The 23503-nt window shown below is 36.7% G+C and overlaps 1 protein-coding gene across 2 annotated transcripts in view; it reads right to left on the reverse strand.

Moving 5' to 3' along the window:
• Neto (Neuropilin and tolloid-like) overlaps positions 1 to 23503 on the reverse strand; it is a 94469-nt gene that overhangs the window by 30620 nt on the left and 40346 nt on the right. For both annotated transcript variants that reach the window (XM_017155311.3, XM_017155312.3), the window contains exons 3-4: positions 21440 to 21684; positions 4372 to 4752 (exon numbers count right to left, since the gene is read on the reverse strand). In XM_017155311.3, coding sequence (XP_017010800.2) covers positions 4372 to 4752; positions 21440 to 21581 — 523 coding nt within the window. In that variant the 5' untranslated portion in view covers positions 21582 to 21684. The remainder of the gene's footprint in view (positions 1 to 4371; positions 4753 to 21439; positions 21685 to 23503) is intronic.

Consider the following 23503-nt stretch of genomic DNA (forward strand, 5'->3'; position numbering starts at 1 on the left):
CCGCAAATATATATTTCATCATTCACCATGGTAACCATGGCACTTGACTTCACTTCCACCTCCATTCGGATGGCCAGGTGGCCAGATCCCTGCAAGCTCCCAAGCTTACTCCAAGTCAAATGGCCCCGAGCCGAGAAACTGATTAACAACAGCTTACCTCAGCGCTTCGGACTTTGAAGGGATAATATGGCCAGCTGGACTTCGGTCGGCCGAAGCGGGAATACTCTTAACAATAATAATATATTAAAGAATATTTTCTATTAATATTTTAAAATATCTGCTATCCAAAAACAGTCCTCGGTGCTATCGTACATCTATTTATGCATCATCAATTAATACTAAACATCGTAAAATAAATACGAACAGCTAGAGTGACCTACTCATAGTGTGGGTTTGAGATTTGAGCTAAGAAATGATCTCGTCTGATAAATAAAAAATATAAGTAAATAAAAGACAGCTATTTTAAATAAATTTTTAAATATTTTTATTACCTTAAAAAACTAGATATAAAAACGAAATAAAGAAATGTATATTTTTACATATTTTTTATACCTTTGCTGGCCTCTTTTTAATTATTATTTTTCCTGTCATAGCAAAGAAGTTTCTTTGGTTGAAAGTTTTGAACTTTGGTTTCCTTTTAAATAATCAGGGATTACTCTTAGCACCAAACAACACCTTAACTTTACTATCGACTTTACTGAATTTTAGGCGCTCAAATAGGCCCATAATTTGGTTAGGCAAACATTCGGCTGGCTAATAAAAATATTTGTGAAAATTTCCGCCTGTCGATGAGCCGAGAATAACCAGAGGAGTCCTTGGCACAAAGTAGGGCCAACTTTCCGGGGGAAAAAAAGTGAAAGAGACAGGACCCAATCTCGTATCTATGGCCAAAATGAAAGCGTCTGGGGACTCATTTAGTGGCCGCATAAAAAGGAGAAGGCATCAAGATGCTGGACGCACACATATACACCCACTTCGGTTCATTCATTCATTCATTCACTTAGTCAGTCATTCATTCACACTCGCATTGCGGGCCATACATATTCAACCGGCGAATCCTTGGCATGAATCAATGGCGATGGGCTGGCTCTGGCATTTGAAAATACATTTTCCCCCGGCTTTTCTCAAATGGAACCTTTGTGGCCAATGTGGCATAACAACACTCACACACTCACACAGCAGCAATTGCCAGGGCGTTAGCACCCACACAACCACCCACTCACACTCACACACATTACATAATGGAGATGGACAAGTAATGAAAGTTGGAATCACAGACAGGCGGAGAAAGGGGAAGGAGAGGGAGGAGAAGAAGAAGAGAACTTGAAATGGAATAGAATCCCACATTGATTGGCCTTGAAAAAAAACGTAGATGGCATATGGTTCTGTGTATTCGTAGCGTTATCAAATTACAAAGTCCCCCAGGCAAACGAGAATTCTCGGACTGCACTTGCAGTCCTTCCCAAGTTTGGGCCATGCTAAAAATCTAATTACTGCTGGCCAATTGATGACATGACTGAAAAAGAAGGGCCCCTCATAATTACACACATTGGTTAGCAGTTTTGGGCAATTTCAGCTCTTTCAGCTTTTCATACATACCTGAAAATTGAGATCATAAGCCCCCACATTTCGGGTGATTAGTTTTGGGTTACATTGTGTTTTAATCTTGCAGTTTGACAATGGGAAAATCATGTTGCGTATACGCCACAGTGGCAAATGACTGACTGACTGACAGAATTGAGTTTCAAAACTGAACCAAAACGAACAAAAACGACACTAATTGGATGTGGTATTAATTAGCAAATTCTTTTGGACCAGAATAATCCCAGGGATTTTACAAAAAATTCTGTGCACCGAGTTACTTCCTCAGTTGTAATCCCGCATTGCGTATACGCCCCAGTGTTCTGCACTTTTATTATAGTTATAAAGCAAAGTGCATGAATATAAGCTCTCTCTCTCCCTTCGAAAGTATAAAAATACACCCCGACTTTGATTCTGATTCTGATTCTTTGTTGTTTTTCGTGAAATAACTTTGAACTTTCGATTCCCCGACCGCAAGACTTTTATGCCCGCAATTCCTTGCGGCATTTGTTCGCCCTGCGGGGCGCCCATCTTGGCCATAAAGCGAACCTCAGTTGGCTGCCCTTGTTGGCCCGCTTAGTCCAACATTACGCACACACATTGATATGCAAATAAGCCGAACTCGTACTCGAACTCGTAATGCTACACTAAAAAAAAGGTCGATATGAAATGGGGTCATTTCTACCTTATTTCGTATCAATAATGTCAAATTAATGATGCAAACATATCAACTCGATATTTTATCAGTTCATAAAAGTTATAAAAATATGTAGTGTTTTAAAATCCCAAATGTGTTTTTTGAACAAATATTGTAAAACAAGATAACCATAATCTTTATTCATATCAAAGTGATATGAATTACTTGATCTTTAAAAAATGTTCAATTAACCTGCACATATAAATATGATATTGTCTCAATTTTTTTCCTGTGTAAGCGCACATATGTATATCGCTACATATGCCAACATATTCGCAGATACAAAGATACCAAAACTGGGACCGCTGATGCGTGCTTATGGAAAGTCAATCATTCGCTTTCAGGTTTTATCTGTCAGCTCTTGACTTTTGCAGTGACATTATTTTGTCTTAACTGACAAATGATTTGGCCTCCCAGCGACTTTAGATAAGCATTGGAGTTGAACTGAGAGAGTTTACCAACCAACCAGTTTCTGCGGCAATGGCGATGGTGATGGCGGAGGCACTGAAGCGAGTGCAGCTCAAATATGATGACAACCCAGAGTCACACACACACACAATCCCCAATCGAGGGATCGTATTATGGAGTTGGAGCCCGGGGAAATGGAAAACTGGTAACTGGTAGCTGGTAACTGGGGAGCCAACGTGCTAACGCTTTTAAATGGGCCACACAAAACGGCCTTCTGCCATGTGGAATCTGTGTGGAGCATCTTACGCATCAGCGCCATCTAATGCCTCCGGTTCACTGGTTCACTCCGCCCTTTCTCCTTTTCTCCCCTCTCTTTTCTCCTTTCTCCTGTCCCTTATAGCTTTCCCCCTTAGTCGAACGAATGACTGACTGACTCACTGACTGACATCTGGTAATGTCAACAGCAGTGGCTGCCAAGACTTGGCCAAAGACTTTGCAATTATTTGCAGTAGCTCGCTCGTCGCCAAGTGCTTGCCATATAAACTTTTACGAGGCCTGCACTCTCCACTCCACTTACAGGCAAAGAAAAACAGGGGTCATTCTTGTGTGATTTCAAAAGACAGAATGTTTGTATTCGTATAAAATAAAAATTTACAAAAAAAAAAAATCTACTTAAAAGCTAATAATATTTTTTTTAAATTAAATTTAAATTTTTTTTTGAATTTTTCTATTAAGCTAACCATTTTATATTATTTATTGTTAAAAATTTTAAATTTTATGTTTACAATTTTTTGTTCATTTTTTCAAAAATATTAACATTATTTAGAGTTCAAATATTAAATTATTTACTGAAAAATAAAATAAAAAATATTTTAAAATCGCTTTAACAATAAATTATATGCTTTTAATTAAATTTACAATTTATTTTTAATTTTTTTTATCAAAATACCTCAAATAAAGATTTTAAAATGCTATATATTTTTTAAGAAATTAAGTTTTTTTTGTATTATTATTATTATTTCTCTCAATGCACACTCACTCCCACACTCGCTAACAGGAAGCCGGCTGCCAATTGGCTTCCATCAAAGTTCGTATTTGTCTTTGCAACTGTGGAATACAGATACAGATACAGCTATAGCTACAGATACAGATAATGCCACCGATACAGCTGGCTTCTGCTGTTCGGTCTGATTGTTAATTGCTTAGCCGTAGATAATCCACAGGAATGAGTTTCTGACTAACTGACTGCCATGAATACGACAGCCTGCCATTAGGCTGGGGCTTTGATCCCTTGGGTACCTGGATAAATAAATTAGAGCGCCTATGAATAAAACAAGGCTCTGAACAGGGGTTAAGTGATATGTCTGGGAATTCAAAGTTCATAGCTTATCACCCATACGCCCTGTTGCCTCCGATCAAAGAGCTATTTCTTCTTTAAACCAATTAATACCACCGAATTTCCTTATTTTACAACGTAGTTATGAAAGAACGTTTTTTTCGACTAAATTCTAGCCGTCACACGCGTCGTATGAGTAATTTTTTTAGGACTAAATCTTAAAATGCAAATCTGTTAAATTTATCACCTTATAGATATATAATTATATAAAATCGGACAAAGAGACTTGATGCTCCCAAGTTAATATTTATAAAATTAATATAAAATATATAAAATCCCAAGGACTCACCTGTTATCACCCTTGTGCAGTTGATGTTCTTCGGATAGAGATTGGGATACTCGGGGCTGTACAGCTCGTTCTTGGTGGGATCCCCCTCGACGAACAGCCGGCAGCGGTCCACCTGATCCTCCTCCGCCTGCCGCGCGCTGCGTCCCGCTCTCGGTGGTCGGGAGATGGTCTGCGGAAGCTGCGCCTCCCCCCAGTCGCCACCCTCCCCCTCCCCCTCGGCCACATCCGGCTCCCGGAAGGGGCGGGAAAAGAGGCGCGACAGGGTGACATTCGGTGGGCGGTCGCCGGTCAGCGGTAGTGTCAGCGGTAGTGTCAGCGGTAGTGTCAGCGATTCGTCCGTTGGCGTCGAGCGATTTGTGATTACCTCACTGCCGGCAGAAGCTGCAAGGAAATGAAAGGGAAATGGAAATCACCTGAGTATGCAGTTCTAGTGGCCCTACAATGTACAGATACCCAAATATATAAATGTATATTCTATATGCTCGCACAGTCTTTTTGCGATGATGGCAACATTACATTTTAGTATGATAATAATAATCATGAGCATTAAAATTTATGCGGCGGGTGGACTTGTTTTTTATCTTTTTTTTTCTTTTTATAATAATGCGCATAACTTTTCGCGGGGCAAAAACTAAAAACGAGGAAAAGCACAACAAGGGAGCACAGGTAAAGCATATATATTTATAAAAGTGAATATATGCCGAAACGTTGTACATATGTGTTTTTGTATTCAGACAAGCAGACGCTTTCCCATTTTCACTTTCGTGAGTTTGTTTTAAATTTGGGATTTTTAAGTACATAATAATCTAATACACATAAAATGCTCCTATACCCTATAACAATTGAAGTAGATTATAAATTATAATTTATAATACTACATAATAATAATTAAAAAATTTAAAAATATATATTTTTTCAAAGTTGACAAAACAGAAAAAAAAAAAAAACTTTTTATCCTCTATAAAATCTCCAAATTCAGAAAAGCTGAGAACACAAACGGGTTCTACTCTTAAAAGGCCACACTTTCAAAAAGTATGCAATGCAAATTTTTTATTAAAGCTTCAACCCGCCTTCTTCTTTTACTCCCACCCACTCTTTTTTTATTATTTTGCTGTTTTTCTGTTTGAGCAACTGTGACTGTAACTGCAGCTGGAACAGTAACTGTAACTGTGACTGTAACGGCAACGGCAACAGTAACTGAAACTGCACCTAAACAACAATCATTAAGCCCATGCAAAGTAGCCCAGAGCACCGCACAAACACATCGCCACGCGCCGCTGTGTGGGTGAGTATCTGTGAGTGAGTACAGGGCATTGGCACAGCCAACAAAAGCAGTGTCCCTAACAACCCACGAACCTCAGATGCCCTTGAAGTAAATACCGCAGAAGATGGGGCGATTAAATCAAACACATTTCCTTAAAATAAATTTACTCACTTCTAAAGATCGATATCTATTCATAATATATTCATAATTATTCAAAATATATCTAGAACTTATTTGCTTAATCATTTGTAAATCATAAAAATAATATGTTTATCATACGATTTACATATGTAGTACGACCTATAATATTAGCTTTGACAGCTAAACTTAATTTAGGGGGTCCAAAAACCCCCAAATTGATTGGATTACAGGGTAAACTATACCAAACAGACACCAAATTCATTAGCGTAAATCAGTAAAGTAAATTGATTTGGTATTCACTTGGTTAGGGAATCACTCAATGAAGACTAAATTAGCATTGGTATGGACTTAAGTCTATATGTAATTGGGCCCTTCAGTTTAATTAGGTAAACAGTAATTGGGTATACGTAGGTATAAAATAATGAAAGTGTTTCAGCAATAAATTAAATTAAATATTATATTTGAAACTAAAATAGTTAGTTAATAGTTAGATGAATTAAAATCATTTTTAACCAAGTCAAGATTAAGTATATATATATTTTTTGGAAGCCAATAGAAGTGGTTTATATTTACTTAGTATTTTAATTGTTATAAATTAATAGCTAATAAAATAAAAGATTATAAATTAAAATAGTTAGTTATTTATTGGATGAATTTTTATATGAAGAAAATCAAGAATATTTCTTTAATTAGTTTCTCATAGCCCAAAAAGTTGTAAATGTATTTCCTTGGTATTTTATTTGTTTATGCATATTTAACATATTTATCTCCAGCTATTCGAGTCGGGTTTATGGGTCATAGGGTATTTAGTACAGTTGTAACAGCAACACAAACACAGCCTGAGCACACACACACATACACTACACACACACACACACACTGAGAGGCAAGGAGACATGGGCACATGTGAAGTGTTTGCCTCACATTACATGGCTGCTAGTGCCTAATGATGTAGCAACAAATTTAATAAACATATTAAGTGTTGATGTTTTTGTAATCGCACAGGGCAACGCCAGATGTTACTCCACTTTGCCCCCCTATCTGTCTCTCTCTCTCTTCTCCCCTTTTCTGTTTGCCCTGCCTTGCTTTTTTACCACACAAACACACATGTAGTTCGTGCACACGTATAGGCTTCCATGGCCTCCATTTTGCCGTTAGTCAAAAGCTGCTTATTTCCGTTCTGGTTCTGTTTCTGTTGCCTGTTTCTGGGAGCTGTTTCCGTTTCTGTTTCTGTTTCAGCCTCTGCTTTTTGGTCCTCGGCTCCTTTCCTTCCATGCTCCTGCACACGAGCAACTATTTGTCAAATCAATTAAACGAAATGAACATTAAAATTAATTTAAATGCGAATATTAAATGGATTGCATTGCCATCTAATGAAGCGTTTCAACTACACCGGGCTCTAATTAGAATTACCATAATTTATGGTTTAGTTGCGAGCATTAAAGCTTTGCCATTTTTGGCAGATTTGTTAAATTGCCATAATTGATTGAATGCGATTGGAGTTTCGAGAGCCTCAGCCTCAGCCCCTCGGCTCTGCATTGCGATCGAGCTTTATGGGCGTAGTTCCGTTTGCCTTGTGTCGATTACAGTTTTGGCCCCAAGTTCAACTTACCAACCATAAACTTTTCAGCGGGACCCCTCGCCAAACACGCCTCTTTCTTGGCCCCCTTTTCTTGGTACCAAAGTACACAGAAAAAAATATTAAAAATAAATATAGAGAAATTGTAAAATTAGTATTTACAAAAATGTTCCTTAAGTATTGTATTTTATTTGTATTATTTTATTACAGCAAATATCGCCTCGGTTCGATTTCCATTGGAAGTTAAATTGAATAGTATGTTTTACTGTTGAATTGTAGGTGGCCTTAAATAACTTCCAATGTACACATTTAAAATACAATAAACAAAATTAAAAAAAAAAAATGAAATACTAAAATTAAATAAAAATCAATTTAATTTACCTTGAGATATTATTATACATTTTGGTATGAGTAGGGGAGAGGTCTGTAGGCTGAGACGGTCTGTAAGTTGAGACACTCAATTTTCTCAAAACTTATCCACTAAAAAAATTGTTTTTATTTTTTTTTTGTAGTCCTTTTTAGTGACAAAACTTTTGGGGAAAACATTATAAGCCAGGCTCTAGTCAGATTAAAGCTGTGAGAGTCGTGTACCATTTTTCACCAAAAAAGTTTTTGTCTACTTTTTTCTAAATTCCATTTAAAATTAATAACGTCCTTAAATTAACTTGGTAAGAGATTTAAAACATTAGTATACTAACTGTTAACTAATTAAAAAAAGAATCAGCTTAATGTGAAAGTCAGAACAAAAGTTATTAATTTTTTCCCGAAACATCCCATTTTGTGTAAGTTGAGACACCCGTTTTTCATACAAAAAGGCCTTAGGCCAACAGAGGTCGCTTTCTGCCTAGTACATTTCTTTGATATTAGGGGAAAAGTGAATGTTCAAAGAGCCTTTTGATTTTAATTGTTATTTGGTCTAAGTTCTTAAAAATTGGATGGGAAATGATTTAGGACGAACTAAAATTGATTAAATTAACATAAATAAATAGTTCCTTATAGTTTTGAGTACTTTTTGTGTGAGTATTATTGACTTTAAAAAGTGTCTCAACTTACAGACCTCCTTTTTCAAAATGTCGTTTTTTGGGACTTTTCAAAAAAAAAAAATTTTTCAGCTTTCCCTAAGCTATTAAGCTAATAGACTAACCTTTCGATCAGTACCAAATGCGTTAAGTTTCATAAGTGAATGTCGAAATGGCAGATTAAAAACAAAAGGTGGACCAACCTACAGACCTCTCCCCTACTAACGTATTTAATGAATTTGTTAAAATTCTAATTCTTTTAATAAACTCAACATTTTTTTAGTTATTCACATTTTTATTTGATGAAAAACATTATATTTTGTAATGAATTTAATTAATTCTATATTATTTTAGTATTTCACATTTTCAAAAAGCAAGTTTTCTGCAACTTTTTCGCTATCTGCAAATACCGCCTGCTAAGTCATTGGATCTCAGACTTCATCGCGTTGTTCATTTATATTCATATTTGCATATGTCTGAGTTGGTGCAGCTGTCAGTGGGTCTCGTTGTGAGTATGTGTATACAGTATATCTGCCACGCCTCCCGCCCAACACCCCCACCCCTCTTGATCCGAGTGCCTTGGGCTTGGGATTCCTCGCTGCCGTCGTCCCGTATGTATTTTATTCGTCGACGCAGTTATTTGCTTTAATACACTCAATAGACTTAACACATTTTCCACGCCCCCAGTCGCCCTCCACCTACTATACCCGCCAACCACTCAACCGCCGCCCACTTTCCATCCACTCGGTGTGTGTTTTGTAGTTTTCTGCAATAAATTTTGCATTTTGCTGGCTCTGCCAGAGACACCCAGCAACCAGCCGGCGGAGAAGCTAAAATAAAATAAAGTAAATAAAATAATATTTCATTGCAAAAAGGCGAATTGTGAATAGCGAATGAGCAGAAACAGTGCCTGACAGGGTCTTGAATATTGCCAAAAGATCGTTTAGGAAGTGTTTAAACTTGAAGGATTATAAAATAAAATAGAAAAAGACTAGTGCGTTTTCGTGAAATATTACAAAATATTAAAATATATCTGATATAAATATTAAATTGTATTGTCTAATTTTAAATTATTATTAAGTTATTATTATTATTATAAAGAAATTTTAGGTAATAAATATTATTACTAAACGTTATTGTTTAATATTATTATTAAATATTTTTTCAGTTAATTACTTTTTATATGGTATTAACCCTCTCTAAAATGTAAAAGTAGTTTTTTTTAATTTAATACTTTTGTTTTTGTAAAAAAAGACCACATTAAGTTACATTTAATTACATCCAACTTGTCAAATAAAAACTTGTGCACATTTTGTAATTGTATTAATTAATACATAATTCATTAATTATGTACCTCTTATTTATTATTCACTGTGCCACTGTGCAGCCTCGGTTCTGTGATTGTAATTGCAACTGTGACTGCGACTGGGACTGTGACTCAGTCTGTGACTGTGCATATTTATAGTTCTGCATTGTCTGGCAGGCAACCCAGAAAATGACTAAAACTGCCTTTTGAGCGCCAAATGAAAGGGATGTGGGACGTGTGGGTGGCTTCTCGGTTCTTGGTTCCTGGGAAACCGACCCGTTTTCGCGCAGGAATTCTTCGAAGGAACTGCAGCTGCAGCTTCAGTCGAGCAAAAAGTAACTAAGTATATAATAATTTACAGTTTGCATTAAAATTTTCGTCTGCCAACTGGGCCCCCACTCACTGAAAGTCAACCTCTTCGGGGAGCTGAGCTGCATTCACAAAGTACATAATTTTCTCATGATTTACTAATTGCTGGAAGCTGCCGCTTGTTGCTCGACAGCAACTTTTACAATTTACAAATTTCTATTGAATAAATTAAGCGCTGCTACATGTTGTAGCTGGGGAAATGGGGAAATGGTTGAGAATAGTCGCAAAAATGCTCTTCCGAATCAATGTAAATACATGTTAATCTCCATCTCCATTCAAAGGGCTTTGAAGTCAGGACAAACACTAGAATGCCAATCCATAATTGAGTGGGCAAACATTTAATCATTGATTTCCCATTGAAAGGAACGGCCTAGGGCTATGCTCATTAGACTTTAGAAGGCTTTATCTTGAACATTAAATAATATTCCTCATTAAGGTATAATTAGTTGGAAAATTTGGACGAAAATCAACCAAAAATATGCCATTTATTTAATGAAAGTTAATTAATTGAAAATCAAAAATTAAAAATTAAATAAATAAATTAAATAATATGCAAGCAGTCGCTTAAAAGTGGCTCCACCTATTGTCAAATGCTTATAACTTTTTAATGAATGGTACGATTTTAAAATTTTCCTTTCCTTTATTTTTACAAAATCTTTAAGGCGACAGGATTATTTTAAACAAAACGAAATTATTAATGATTCAAATCATTTAAATGAATATCTTATTAGCTGGCTTCTTCCATAAACATTTTAAAGCTCCCCTTTCAACAGATCCTTGGTAACGCTCAACGAGCAGTGAGGAATTGTTTAAGCATTTCTGGGTGGAAAGGGGATATTGCCTCTTGTGTCGTGATTCTGTGAAAATTCTGCATGCCACATTTTCACATTCCGCAAGACTTGGGCGTTAAGTGAAAAGTGGGCGAGGCCAAATGGCAATATGTTACTACTTGCGTCATAATTCGCAATTAACATGGGAAATGTGGCACTTAGTAGCGACCGAGAAATAGCTAGACGATAACAAAGTGCACTGAAAAAAATATTTCATATATCCAACATTATAAAAACAATAAAATAATTGAAAAAAGGTCAAAAAGTTATAAGTAAAATAATTCATTTTAAATTCTCTATTACATAAGTTAATAACTTTAAACTTATTTAAATATAGAAACATGTAAGTTAATCGTTACAAGATAATTAATAAATTTTAAATTACAGTTTAAAATATTACAAATTTATTTTAAAACAGCAAAATAGTATTAACAAATAAAAATATTAATAAAAACATGAGGGAACGACTATCAGATACCCGTTACTCAGATAAAGGAAGTGCGAAAGGGAAGGCGATATGCACTGCAATGAATGCAATGAATGTTCCCATTTGAAAAATTTCTTCTACATTTCGATAGGTATTAAAACACAGCAACATTACACTTACACTTTTCCGAAATCTATCTAATTAGCTGGTAGATGTTGATAATAAGATATTCTGACCCCTTAAACTATAGGGTATTAAATGATAATTCTAATTTGCAAATGTTGTGGACAAATCGAGCTTATTAATTCAAAATGTGATTAATGGCCTATTGGCGGCCTGCATCTGGCGGAAAGTATCTCTCGAAAGGTGTGTAGCTGTCAAATCCACATGGAGCAAACCCCAATCGACGGCGATAATAATTTATAAAAACTTTGGCGCACGTGTGCCATTAATTGTGAGCCGTAAGCGGAAAACATCAACAACATTATCGGGGAAGAAGCCTTCGTCGGGCGATGAAGATGGAGTGGATATGGTAACAATAACTAAGACACGCGATGGGGTTTTTCTTTTTCTTTATATTTATTTCGGTTTTTTATTTGGTTTTTTTTTGGCAGGATTCCCATCGTCCGTCGTCCTGCATCTCAAGTTGCCGCTCGTGTTGCAGAATTTCAATTTTGGTCTGGCGCAGCACATAAATAAAATCAGTTTTATTATTTTCCGTGGCGCAAACATCGGGGCAGAGATGGAGATGGCACGATAGAGCTGCCAAGAGGGCGACACATACATAGACTGTGGAAAACTCTGGTTAAGAAGGGGGTGGTAGTGGTGGCTGTCGAAGAAGAAGCCACAATGCAACGTGAAGTTGCAATTAGCAATAAAACATGGCAGCCCGGCAACAAAAGATGCACATCTCGTGTTCGCTCTTGAAATTTATGGTTCGTAATACCCATATACGAACATCGAAGCCCCTTGGCACGCCCCAGTAAGCTAAGCTCATTACCCCCCGAAAACCCCAAATTGGCAGGAATCGCCCGCAAGGTAGTTCAGTTAATAAAACCTGATATTTCTAATTGGTAAATGGTAGTTGGTAGTTGGAAAACGGGGAGTGGGGATGGCTGCTCCAAACCATAATCATCAATTATGTATTTATCCGGTGAAAGTATAGCCGACTTTCCCGCCCTCCCAACAACCGACGACTGTCATTCTGCCTTATTAATGCATTTTCGGGTGCTGAAGCTTTAAATCGATGGCAGACAGTGGTATATTTCCCAGAACTACAACTCAGATTATAACCAGTAGAGAGGATTGTAGTGGGTGGAGTTATGGAGCTATGGGTCCTATGTTTATAGGAAACAAGAGGCAGGCAACAGTGAGGTACTTTTGAGATCTTTGTATTTTTTTCCTATCGTTGACGTTAAATTACTAGTTAAATAAACAAATAAAAAACAAAAAAAAACAGTGGAAACCCTTTTTTTTTAAATAATACGGTTATTAAATCACTCGATGGGAAAACCCAACATAGTGTGACAAGGCTTTAGGTTAGGGCACTTCTATTCTTTTCTCTAGAACTATTAAATTGCAATATTAGTACCCGCTATGTATACCCGTTACTAGTAGAGTAAAAGGGTATATTAGATTCGTGCAAAAGTATGTAACAGGTAGAAGGAAGCGTTTCCGACCCTATAAACTATATATATTCTTGATCAGGATCACCAGCCGAGTCGATCTAGCCAAGTCCGTCTGTCCGTCTGTCCGTCTGTCTGTCTGTATGAACGCTGAGATCTCAGAAACTACAAAAGCTAGAAGGTTGAGATTTCCCACACATGTTCTTTGGCTTCCTACGCAGCGCAAGTTTATTTTAGCCGAGCGCCACGCCCCCTCTAACGCCCACAATCGCCCACTAACGATTTTAAAATGGGTCCTGCGCCCACATCTTTAAAGATTTCCGAAAAGTAAAAATGCAATTTTGTTGTGTATATTTATACCTATCGAAATGTAGAAGACATTTTTCAAATCGGACCATTCATTAAAAAGTTATACGCAATCAAAAATTATATATCTATCTCCCTCGCACTCCCTTTAGCTGAGTTACGATTATTGGTCGGGACACCAACCCGACACAGCGTTCGCACTCCCTTTAGCTGAGTGACGGGTATTAGATAGTCGGGACACCAACCCGACTATAGCGTTCTCTCTTGTTTTAAACTGATTTAATTTTAAAATGTTAAAAGCTTTTTAAGATTAATGCTATACAGTAAAAACCATCATAAATACATTTTCTCGAATTTTTTTAATTCTATTAAAAAAAAAATAAACGAAAGCTTTTTACAAATATTGCCCTATTTTATTTACAAATATATCTACAACTGTGAAACGTGTCAACGTTTTTTCACCCTTTTTTTCTGATTGGAAAATCTTTTCATTTTATTTTAATTTTCTGTGCATTTACCCATTTACCCATATTTGCCTTTCTCTGTTTGCCATTGAATGTTTTTCGAGCGCTTTTAAAGTTGTTTGCTGCAATTGCTGGGATTTGCATGTCATAGCAATTGGATGCGTCAAATTTGTCAAACGCAAACGAAATATATGCTGCGCTGGCCGCCGACATAATCCCGCAGGAGTCGGCAAGATTCGGCAGGAACCGGAAGTCGGAGACAATAAGTATGTCGAGGGCCCAACAACTAACTAAAGGCTCCAGCGACATGCCGCAGATTAATTTGCAACATCCACGGCAACTTGCAGCTCGCTTCCGTTGGCGGAAGGGAATTCAAAATTGTTAAATTGAAATGAAATGCCCGACAATTGGATTGCGACAGGCAAATTGAGAGCAAGGCTCCTCGTCATCCCCTTCCTCCTCTATCCACGATCTATAGTACGCATGTATTATCCCCACCGAAACTGGCGGATCTTTGGCAACGTGAAACCCCGAGCCTTGACGTCGTTTTAATTTTGAGTGAGGGCGCAGAGATTTAAAATTAAATCAGCGTGCGGCCATGTCAGATGATAAAAGGGGATGTTATTTTATAGCCCCCCTCCGAAGCCCCAGGGGCGCACGTCGAACCAGAAGCGGAACCAAATGAAAGGCACAGAAGGCAGGGGAAAATGAAAAGAAGCCAAAACGCGGGATGCTTCGACTATTAGATACCTCATAAATTATCTTAAACTTAAGTTTTAGTTGTTGAGGAAATCACAAATAATAAAAAAATATATTTTAAACTTTTTGTAAGTATTACCTAACATTTTTGATAACTTAAGTTTCAGACTTAATAAAAATCCAAAATAAATAAGGAAGCAATAATTTAAAGTGTCCGACAGAAATGTATTAAAACCAAACAATCTATTAAAGACTTCTTTCAAGTACTTGTGATTCAATCCAAAAGAGTGCGAGAAAACAAGAATTCCTTTAAATACACTACCACTCTTTGAGCTCCTGAAATACCTGCTATGAAAATTATAGCCAGCGGAATCCGAGCTCGAACGGAACTCTTTAACCGAGGCGTACAACCGCACCACCCACCGCCCCCCTTACACCACCCCCTCGACCTCGACCCTTCACCCCTCCACCATAGTGCGTGCTTAGTGGGTGGAATGAAAACGCGAAATGAAAATCTGCAGGCAAACTGTCAATTTGCAGCGAAAATTTGATTAGGGTTGACTGCATTTTCACTCAGATCTGGTCTAGAAAAAGCGCGCCAGTGGGTGGTGGGAGGTGGGTGGCCGCACCTGGCAGCGGGAAATCGAGAATGCGAATGAGGAGACAAGCAAAACAATTCGCGGAAAATGCTGAAAGTGTAATAAAATAAAGTTATACTTAGGTGAATATTTTCCCTGTGAATTGAAAATGTATTTATGAGGAAAAGGGAATACTTAAAGGTCAGTGAAGCCTTAAGGAATTCGGTAAAAGATGAGGAAATATAAATTCAGACTGTCATTTTCTATATTTAACAAGAAAAAAAGCTACCTTCGGCCAGTCGAAGCTTATATACCCTTGCAGATAAAGTAAATACCTATAGTTTAATGCTCACTCGGTGCAGTTCCAGGGATTCCAGATTCAGCGTGTCTATTTAATTGTGTTTTTAAGTTGTCAAAAATCAAAACGCCTATTTCCTACAATGTTACAATGAATTTTCTCATATTTGTTTGAATATTCCTATGGGAGCCTTAAGATATAGTGGTCCGATCCGGCTTGCAATAGAAAAAAGACTTTCGGGAAAGTTTCATCGCGATAGCTTTAAAACTGAGAGACTAGTTCGCATAGAAACGGACAGACGGTCATGGCTTGATAGACTCGGCTATTGGTGCTGATCAAGAATATATATACTTTATGTGGTCGGAAACGTCTCCTTCACTGCGTTGCAAACATCTGACTGAAATTATAATACCCTCTGCAAGGGTATAAAAATATATATTAAAATATCCTTTAAGCAGAGAAAAAGGTGGTAAAAGTAAGGACAAAACACGAACAAAGATAAACTAAGATAAAAGCACAACAAATTAATGTGAGAGATGACCCAAATAATACAAAAAAGGGGAGGTATACTTATTATTAAACAAGTTATGATGTCATCATATTCCCATAATATTTTGTAATACAGCTACAATTTAATATTAATTGATTTATAAGAAATTGTTTTTCTCAAATAAAAATGTGCTTAAATGATAATAAGTTCGTTCAAAAGGTTTGGTATATTTGCACAAATTGTTTTACCCGCAGAAAGTTTCTGCAGAGCAAGCAAACATTTTCCTTTCGCTTGCGAAAATATTTGCGGAATATAATTTTGTGTAGTATGTTTAGCAAACCGCAGAGCCAAAGGAAATGAAAGGACACCGCCGAGCTGAGCTCACATCCTGGCTGAATGGAGGACAGAAAGGTAGATAACATGGGTTAAGGGGCCGGTGGACAAACAAGGGGAAGGGGCACCGAGCATTGTTACCAACTTGGATTAAAAGTGATAGCCAGACAAATGCTCCCAGCAGCGGCACCAATTGAGAAAGCAATCGCAGCTCGGGTAAAAAAATTGAAAGATACAAAAATGAAAGAAAAAAAGAAAGCGAGCAAGAAAAACCCCAACAGGAATCGGGGAAAGTTAGGGAAATGGGAATGGTGAACAAAAAAAAGAGACGAAACAAAGGCAAAAACCAATTTATAATTGAAATCAGTGTCAAGACAGCAGGAACGGCAGAAACAGGAGCAGCAGCCAGGACAATTCAGGATGGCACTTAACTTGAATAGCCAAAACAAGCAGAAACGGCGGAGAAGCCAAGTGCAAGATGCAGAAATTAAAGGCAATAAGAGCAAAAAAAAGGAAGCGCACACAAATTAGCTAATGTTGAATAAAGCGAAAGCCAAAGCCAAAGTCAAAACCAATTCCATTCCCTCAACTGGTCCAAGTTTTTGCGCCCAGGAAATGGCCGAGAGCCTCTTCCTCCGCCTCCGGGGAACCCCGATCCCCAAGCCCCGGGCATCCACAATTGGGTCAACTAACATTTGGAGCAAATGGCCAAGTGCGACGGGCCGTGACAGGAGCATGAAAAGTGCTTTAAACAAACATTGGCCAGATCTCTCCTTAAATTTGGCCAAGAAAGTGGACGGAATAATGTTTGAAAGAGTTTACAGGCACTTGAAAGTGAGATTTTAGACAGAAGTTGTAGCCAAGCAATTTTATAATTTTTTATTAATAAACAGTATGCAATAGATTTTTAATTTAATTATAACTTATTTTAGTTTGTTTTTATTTATTTTAAGTTTTTTTTTAAATTTATTTCCATCAATTTTTTTTATGAAATATTTTTAAATTTATTTTAACTTGTTTTAATTTACTTCGATTTTTTATATACTAGCGACCGGAAATATGAAAACTCTATTTAAATTGTTGGCTATTTTACTTTGGAAATATCATAATTTATTAAGAGACATACAGGAATTGAAATATTCATTTGTGTAATCTAAAACGTAAAATAAATTAAAATTTATTTTAACCTAATTAAAGTTACTTTAATCTATTTAAATTTTTTTTATTTGTTTTAATTTTCTTTGATTCTTTTAAAATTTATTTTAATTTATTTCGCATTTATTTCCATTTATATACCATCGACAGAAAATATGAAAATATTTGTATTTAAATTGTTGGCTATTTAAGTTTGGAAATATCATAATTTATTAAGAGCCAAACAGCAATTCAAATTCATTTGTGTATCGTAAAACGTAAAATGCATTCAAACAGAAACCAACAAAATGTGGATGCGTTAAATCTAGCCAAAGGGTCTTAAATGTAATTACTGAAATGCAACAGATATTTTCTTTGCAAACTATTAATTCAAATATTAATTACGCATGATTCCGTCATTTCTGTCCGCTGCTTTGCTATTCATTTTAGTCATTTAAAGAGACATTTTGACACTGGGTAATTTTATTACAGGCACTTGTATATAAATACTGCATTTAACTCAAGTTATTCTCATTGTCAGGGCATTGCCTTCTTATCCCTGGGACCATATATCTTCGGCTGATTTAGGAAATGACACAGAGCAGCTTCCAGTTATTCGATAGCAAGTCGCAAATTGATTGTCTCTTGTGCCGGGGAAAAGGTGAGACAATTATTTACAAATCCAGCTACCATTTGTCCCACTCAGTCAGCAAATCCACCTCCCACACTCGCCGCCCCTGCCAAGATGCCAACTCAAAACTGGCAACTGGCTATTTGTTAGCATTTTGCAGTCATTACGCAATCCCCAGTAGCCGCCGCCCCAGCAGGCAGCCCATAGCCCTTAATTAATGGCCACTTTTGGGAACAGTTGGCAGTTTCTAATTTCAAATAAATAAACGCAATCCCCACTGGCAGCAGGATCCATTTTGCAGCCACACGGACACCTAGAAACTGCCACTACTACTCGATTTACCAAAATCAAATCGAAATTCTCCACTCGCTGGGCATTTTATTTATATGTCTCTCGCTCGCTCACATTTAAATCTGGTTTTTGTTTTTATTTTTTTTATTTCCACATTTGAATGCTGGCATTCCATTGCGGAATATTTCCGCTTGATTGCCACGTGTGGTAAATTCCTCGCCCCGATAAATTTCGGGACTATACCCCGCACCCTTTGTGCCATTTTTCATGTCAAAATTATTCAATTATTGGCGAAGCGAAATAAAATAAGCGAAATGTAAGAAAAGGCGGCGGCTATGTAAGAAACTGGAAGAGGCTTGTGTACTCAAAATGGACTTGTCGATTCTCTTTATTGAATATTTAAAAAAAATATATAAAATATTATATTTCAGAATATATTTGAAGGTCAATATTTTAATATTAAACTAATCTTCAAAAAGTAAAAAACTAAAAAAAATGCTTGCAAACGAACGTTTTAAATTTATAAACAGTTCAAATACATTAGTTTTGTATATTTTTACCTAAGTGGAAGTTTTAAAAAATTAGCAATTTTGGTTTCTTTAATAAGCTACATATAGACCGCATTCTACCCTGGAATCACTGAACTTGAAGGCAGCAATATGGTTAGCGCTTGTGTGTGTATAAGTGTATAAGTGTGTGTGTGCGTGCGAGAGTTGACTTCCGGTCGCCGCCATCTTGTGGGGGTCACATTTTCTGCATGCATTAATTTACAATTACGATATAGACTGACGACAGCTGCCTCTCATCCACATCCACCCTTCGATCCCTGCAAATCTGAATCCCTTGCTGGGGTTACGTAAATTATTATCCCAAAAAAGAAATTAGGCAAAATTATATGTGGCTTCTGTGGCTCTGCTGCTGTGGACCTTTTTGCCCTGTGTTTTTGTGTTACTAAACGATTTCGGGTTACAAAAAGGGCGACCCCTGGCATTTTGCAGCTTCGGTTACTAAAAGCCGAATAATGTCCTGTCGCAGGACAGGTGGGTGGAAGCTGTCAGCTCAAAGTTACTGCAACTACGACGCCGACGTCCAGCCAGCTCGGGCAATTAAATGAATCCGTATCAAAGGATTCCCCTCCACCATCCTCGTTCTCAAAGTCCTGGAGCCGCAGGACAGCTGGTAAATGCTCGAGCAATGGCGTCAATCAATTACTCTAGTTGAGAAAACGCATCTGCGGTGCCACACAAGGATATCGGGGGCGGAAGGCGGAGGGGGGGCGTGGCTGGGTCCTGAGGTTAGTGTCGATTGGCCAGAGAAACCGTCGCCATAATGACAGGACAATTGAGTGTGTTTTTGTGCAGATTGACTTGGCTATTGATTTTAATTCATTCTACATTATTTAATATAATTGTTTAATATTAATATAAATAAATAAATCAATACAAATTAAAAAAATAACCTTAAAAGCTTATTAAATATGTAATTAATTATGTAAGAAATATTAATATTTTTGAAGCTTCATATAATTTATTTTGATATTGATTTATTGTACGCAGAATTTATTAAAATTATTTATTAAATTTTTATTAAATTTATTATTAAAATTGCAATTTACATTTAATAATTTAAAAAATAAACGTAAATTCGTCAAAACGTGTTGAATATATTTTTTTTATCTTTTCCCCTTATTTGATATTGATTTACTTTTTGTACAAATACTACAATATTTTATTAAAACTTAAAATAAATATAATAATTAAATATTATTTTCCTTATTTATTTGCATACAATCTTTTTTAATTTCACAAAACCACTCAAAGTCCCTGACAAATCGATGGCATGACGAGAACCTTTGAGGGCTTTATCGATTTCCGTGGGACTTAAAGTTAAGCAGGCGAACAATCGGCCAATTAAGCGAACTCAACTCGACATAAAAGGACATACTTATGCATTTCGATGAATAGGCATGCAGGTACAAGCCAACTCTATATATGTAAATGGGATGGTATTATCGAGGATTCTCTTGTTGTTTTCTTTTTTCTAGGCTATTTATGCCATGTTGACCAACTTGGCCGGCTGCCACAAAATGCGACAAACATAATAATAATAAAAAAAACACACACAAAAATGTAAGGGAAATGCCGCGAAACTGTCGTCCCTTTCACGCGACCTTGACTGCACACACTGCAAAATATATGTATGTGCGGAAAAACTGGAAAAAAAACCTTGTCTGGGCGAAAAGTTTGCGACTTGTTTTTGTGTGCTGCTCGATGCGAAAAATGTGCGAGTTCGAGTCAATTAATTACAGGCAGCCGAACACAGAATTCTACCCAGGCACAAACACAAGCACACACATACCAATACATACATATATCATCTTTGTGCGTGGCTTTGTGTAGCCTACAATTTGGGGCACACTCACATATACATACATATGCATGCTCGTACATTCAGGACTCGAATTTTTATGGCCAAAAGCGAAAATGTATGCATTCGACTTGTGTGCGGAATTGGTAACACAAAGGACCGCAAATGCCATATGGCCATATAGATGATGATCCAACATATATCCGATATATCTCCCATCTCAGTGTCTGCGTCTGTGTAAGTGTAAGTGGAAGTGTGAGTGTGTCCGCATAAATAAGGAAACAAATGAACGTCTAATGAGGTCAGAGAACGGGGCAATGGCCATGTCCCATCCAATAAATGTTACTCTCCGCATGTGTGAAGATGCTTACAGCCTTACACAGCCAGAAAAGTTAGAGTCTTTTTTATTAAATATTTAAATATCATTTTTTGTAGCCCGAAATCATGTATATTTAAGGTGATTTTTTAATTTACTTTATTTATATGACTATTTAAGATTTTTAATTATATAAGTTAAGATTTTTAAAATTTATTTAACAAATTTTTAATTTTTTTTTTAGTCATTCAAACTTTTCTGGAACGTAGTTATTAATTTATCATTGTTTGATGATTAAAGAATATAATTAAATTAAAAAATACATTTGTGGAGATCCATTTCTGTTCTCTCTGAGTTCCCATAAGTACATTTGTCAGGTCTAAAGCCAAAATGGTCATAAATGAGTTAAATTCTTAGAAGAAAGCCCAATTTTATTAACTTTTAAAATTTATAACAAAAATTGAAGTTGAAATTCAGAAATCTCTAGTCTTCAATATCGAGATAAAGTGATTATTTTTTCCAGTGCAGTCACGCACTTCGACTTCCCTCCCCCTTTCCACACCCACGGCATTCATGTCCTTGTGTATGTTGTGGCACTTACCGTAAACTGCGTGGCCAACAATTAGCAACATTAGCAGCGAGCAGCGTGGGCCATGGATTAACCTTTGATTTGGCTGCTGTTGCTGTTCGTGTGGCCGCTGCTGTGGTTGTTGTACGCCGCCCGTGCTTCTTCTTCCTCGCATTTTGTGTAAGGTTTGCCAGCTTTTCAGTCTTATTGTCTCCGTCTCCCTCTCTCTCTAGCCTCCTCTCACTTCTCCGCTGGCAGTGAGAGTCCTTCACACGTAACTGTAAAATATAGTCAAGAAGAAGAGAACGGCAAGGATAAGTCCAGGATCCCGAACATGAACAAGAAGCAATATAAGCACAGCCATGCGCATAACAATAGTAATAACCTTAGAAATATGTGAAAAATACAAAAACAACTGGTATTTTACAATCCGCCAAAATATTTATTTATTATTTATAACTAAATATGATTTTTCCTACACTCCATAACTTTAATTTTATTTTAATGCACAGTTAATCATTTTTTAATTGTCAATTTTTATTTTTAGTTCCATTATTTTAATTTTTTTGTGCTATTTTCTTGGCCTCGCCTGCACCAGAAGCAACATAACGGAAATCCAATTGGAGCGAGTGTAAGACAATTGCTCGAGTTTGTTCAAACAATTTTGCGCTCCTTTCGTCGCGCCAACAAATGAGTTTTTCCTCAAATTGAGTTTTCGCCGCTGGCGAAATGTCAGCAGCAAAATAAATGATAATCCCATCAAGTGTTGGCAAATTGCAGACAAATATATTGCAATTTGTTTGGAATTTCGGTGAAGGATTATCAAGGATGCTGACGCGGCACGGAAACTAGGGTGTTGATATGGAATTTGAAAATTTAATTAATTTGCCGAAGTCTGTTGCGCTAACTCCAAACAAATTCCAGCATTGTTGATGAAGTACCTATATTTTACAAACATTAAATAATAACACTATGCAGCATCAAAAATTAACCTCGATGAATGCTATATTTTTGGATTCGTTACGAATTCCCAAGTTAAACTGCGTTTTCCAAAGAGCTCCCCGACGCAAGGATTCTTAGCACAAGGACCTCAAAGTTCGAAAAATGCTGAAATTGACCAACTTTGCGGAGCTCTCAGAGGCAAATGGATGCATGGCTTGGTTCGAAGTTAAAGTTTTTTCTTTCAAACCCCATACATAAAATAATTTTAGGATTTTTTTTAAGGCAGAAATAAATTCCAAAAAACATAGTCAAAAAACTGAAAAACATACAGCTGCGGTCAAAATAGTAGCAGTGTTGCCGCCTTGTGTTTTTAAAAGTTTAATGTTGTAATTTTTTCTTATCCAATTAGTCCAATAGTAAACAACAACAACCAATTTTAAAAACACAGGGCGGCAACACTACTACTATTTTGACCGCAGCTGTATGTTTTTAAGTTTTTTGACTATGTTTTCTAGAATTTGTTTCTGCCTTAAACAAAATCTTAAAAATTTTTTAAGTATGGGGTTTAAAAGATAAAGGGCGTATCTTTTAAAAAACTTTAACATCGAATCAAACCATGCATCCATTTGCCTCTGAGAGCTCCGCAAAGTTGGCCAATTTCAGCATTTTTCGAACTTTGAGGTCCTTTTGCTAAGAATCCTTGCGTCGGGGAACTTTTTGGAAAACGCAGTTTAACTTGGGAAATCGTAACGAATCCAAAAATATAGCATCCATCGAGGTAAATTTAAAAAGCACTAAAAATGCTGCACAGTGTAATTTTAGGCTAAGTGCACCGTGGAAAAAAGAGAGAAGTACTTTTTTTAAATTTATTTTTATTTATAATCCCTTCTTTTAAACCTATTTTTGCCATTTAATTTCTACATTTTTATAATTTAAAAAAAGATGAAAATATTCCTCTTGCCGCCGAAAAGTGATGACGAAAGTAAAATCTTGGAAAACATGAAAGCCGAACATTCTGCACACTTTCACCTCGTTTTTTTTTCGGGGTCTCCTACGACTGCCCTGAGTGACCCAAATGTGTTGGCATTTTTTTCCTGCGCGCTCTGACCCCCCCCCTAAAAGCCGCCCCTCGCCGCCGCCTCTGTGTCACCATAA

Source organism: Drosophila takahashii, chromosome X (assembly GCF_030179915.1).
Source record: "Drosophila takahashii strain IR98-3 E-12201 chromosome X, DtakHiC1v2, whole genome shotgun sequence".
NCBI lineage: Eukaryota > Metazoa > Arthropoda > Insecta > Diptera > Drosophilidae > Drosophila > Drosophila takahashii.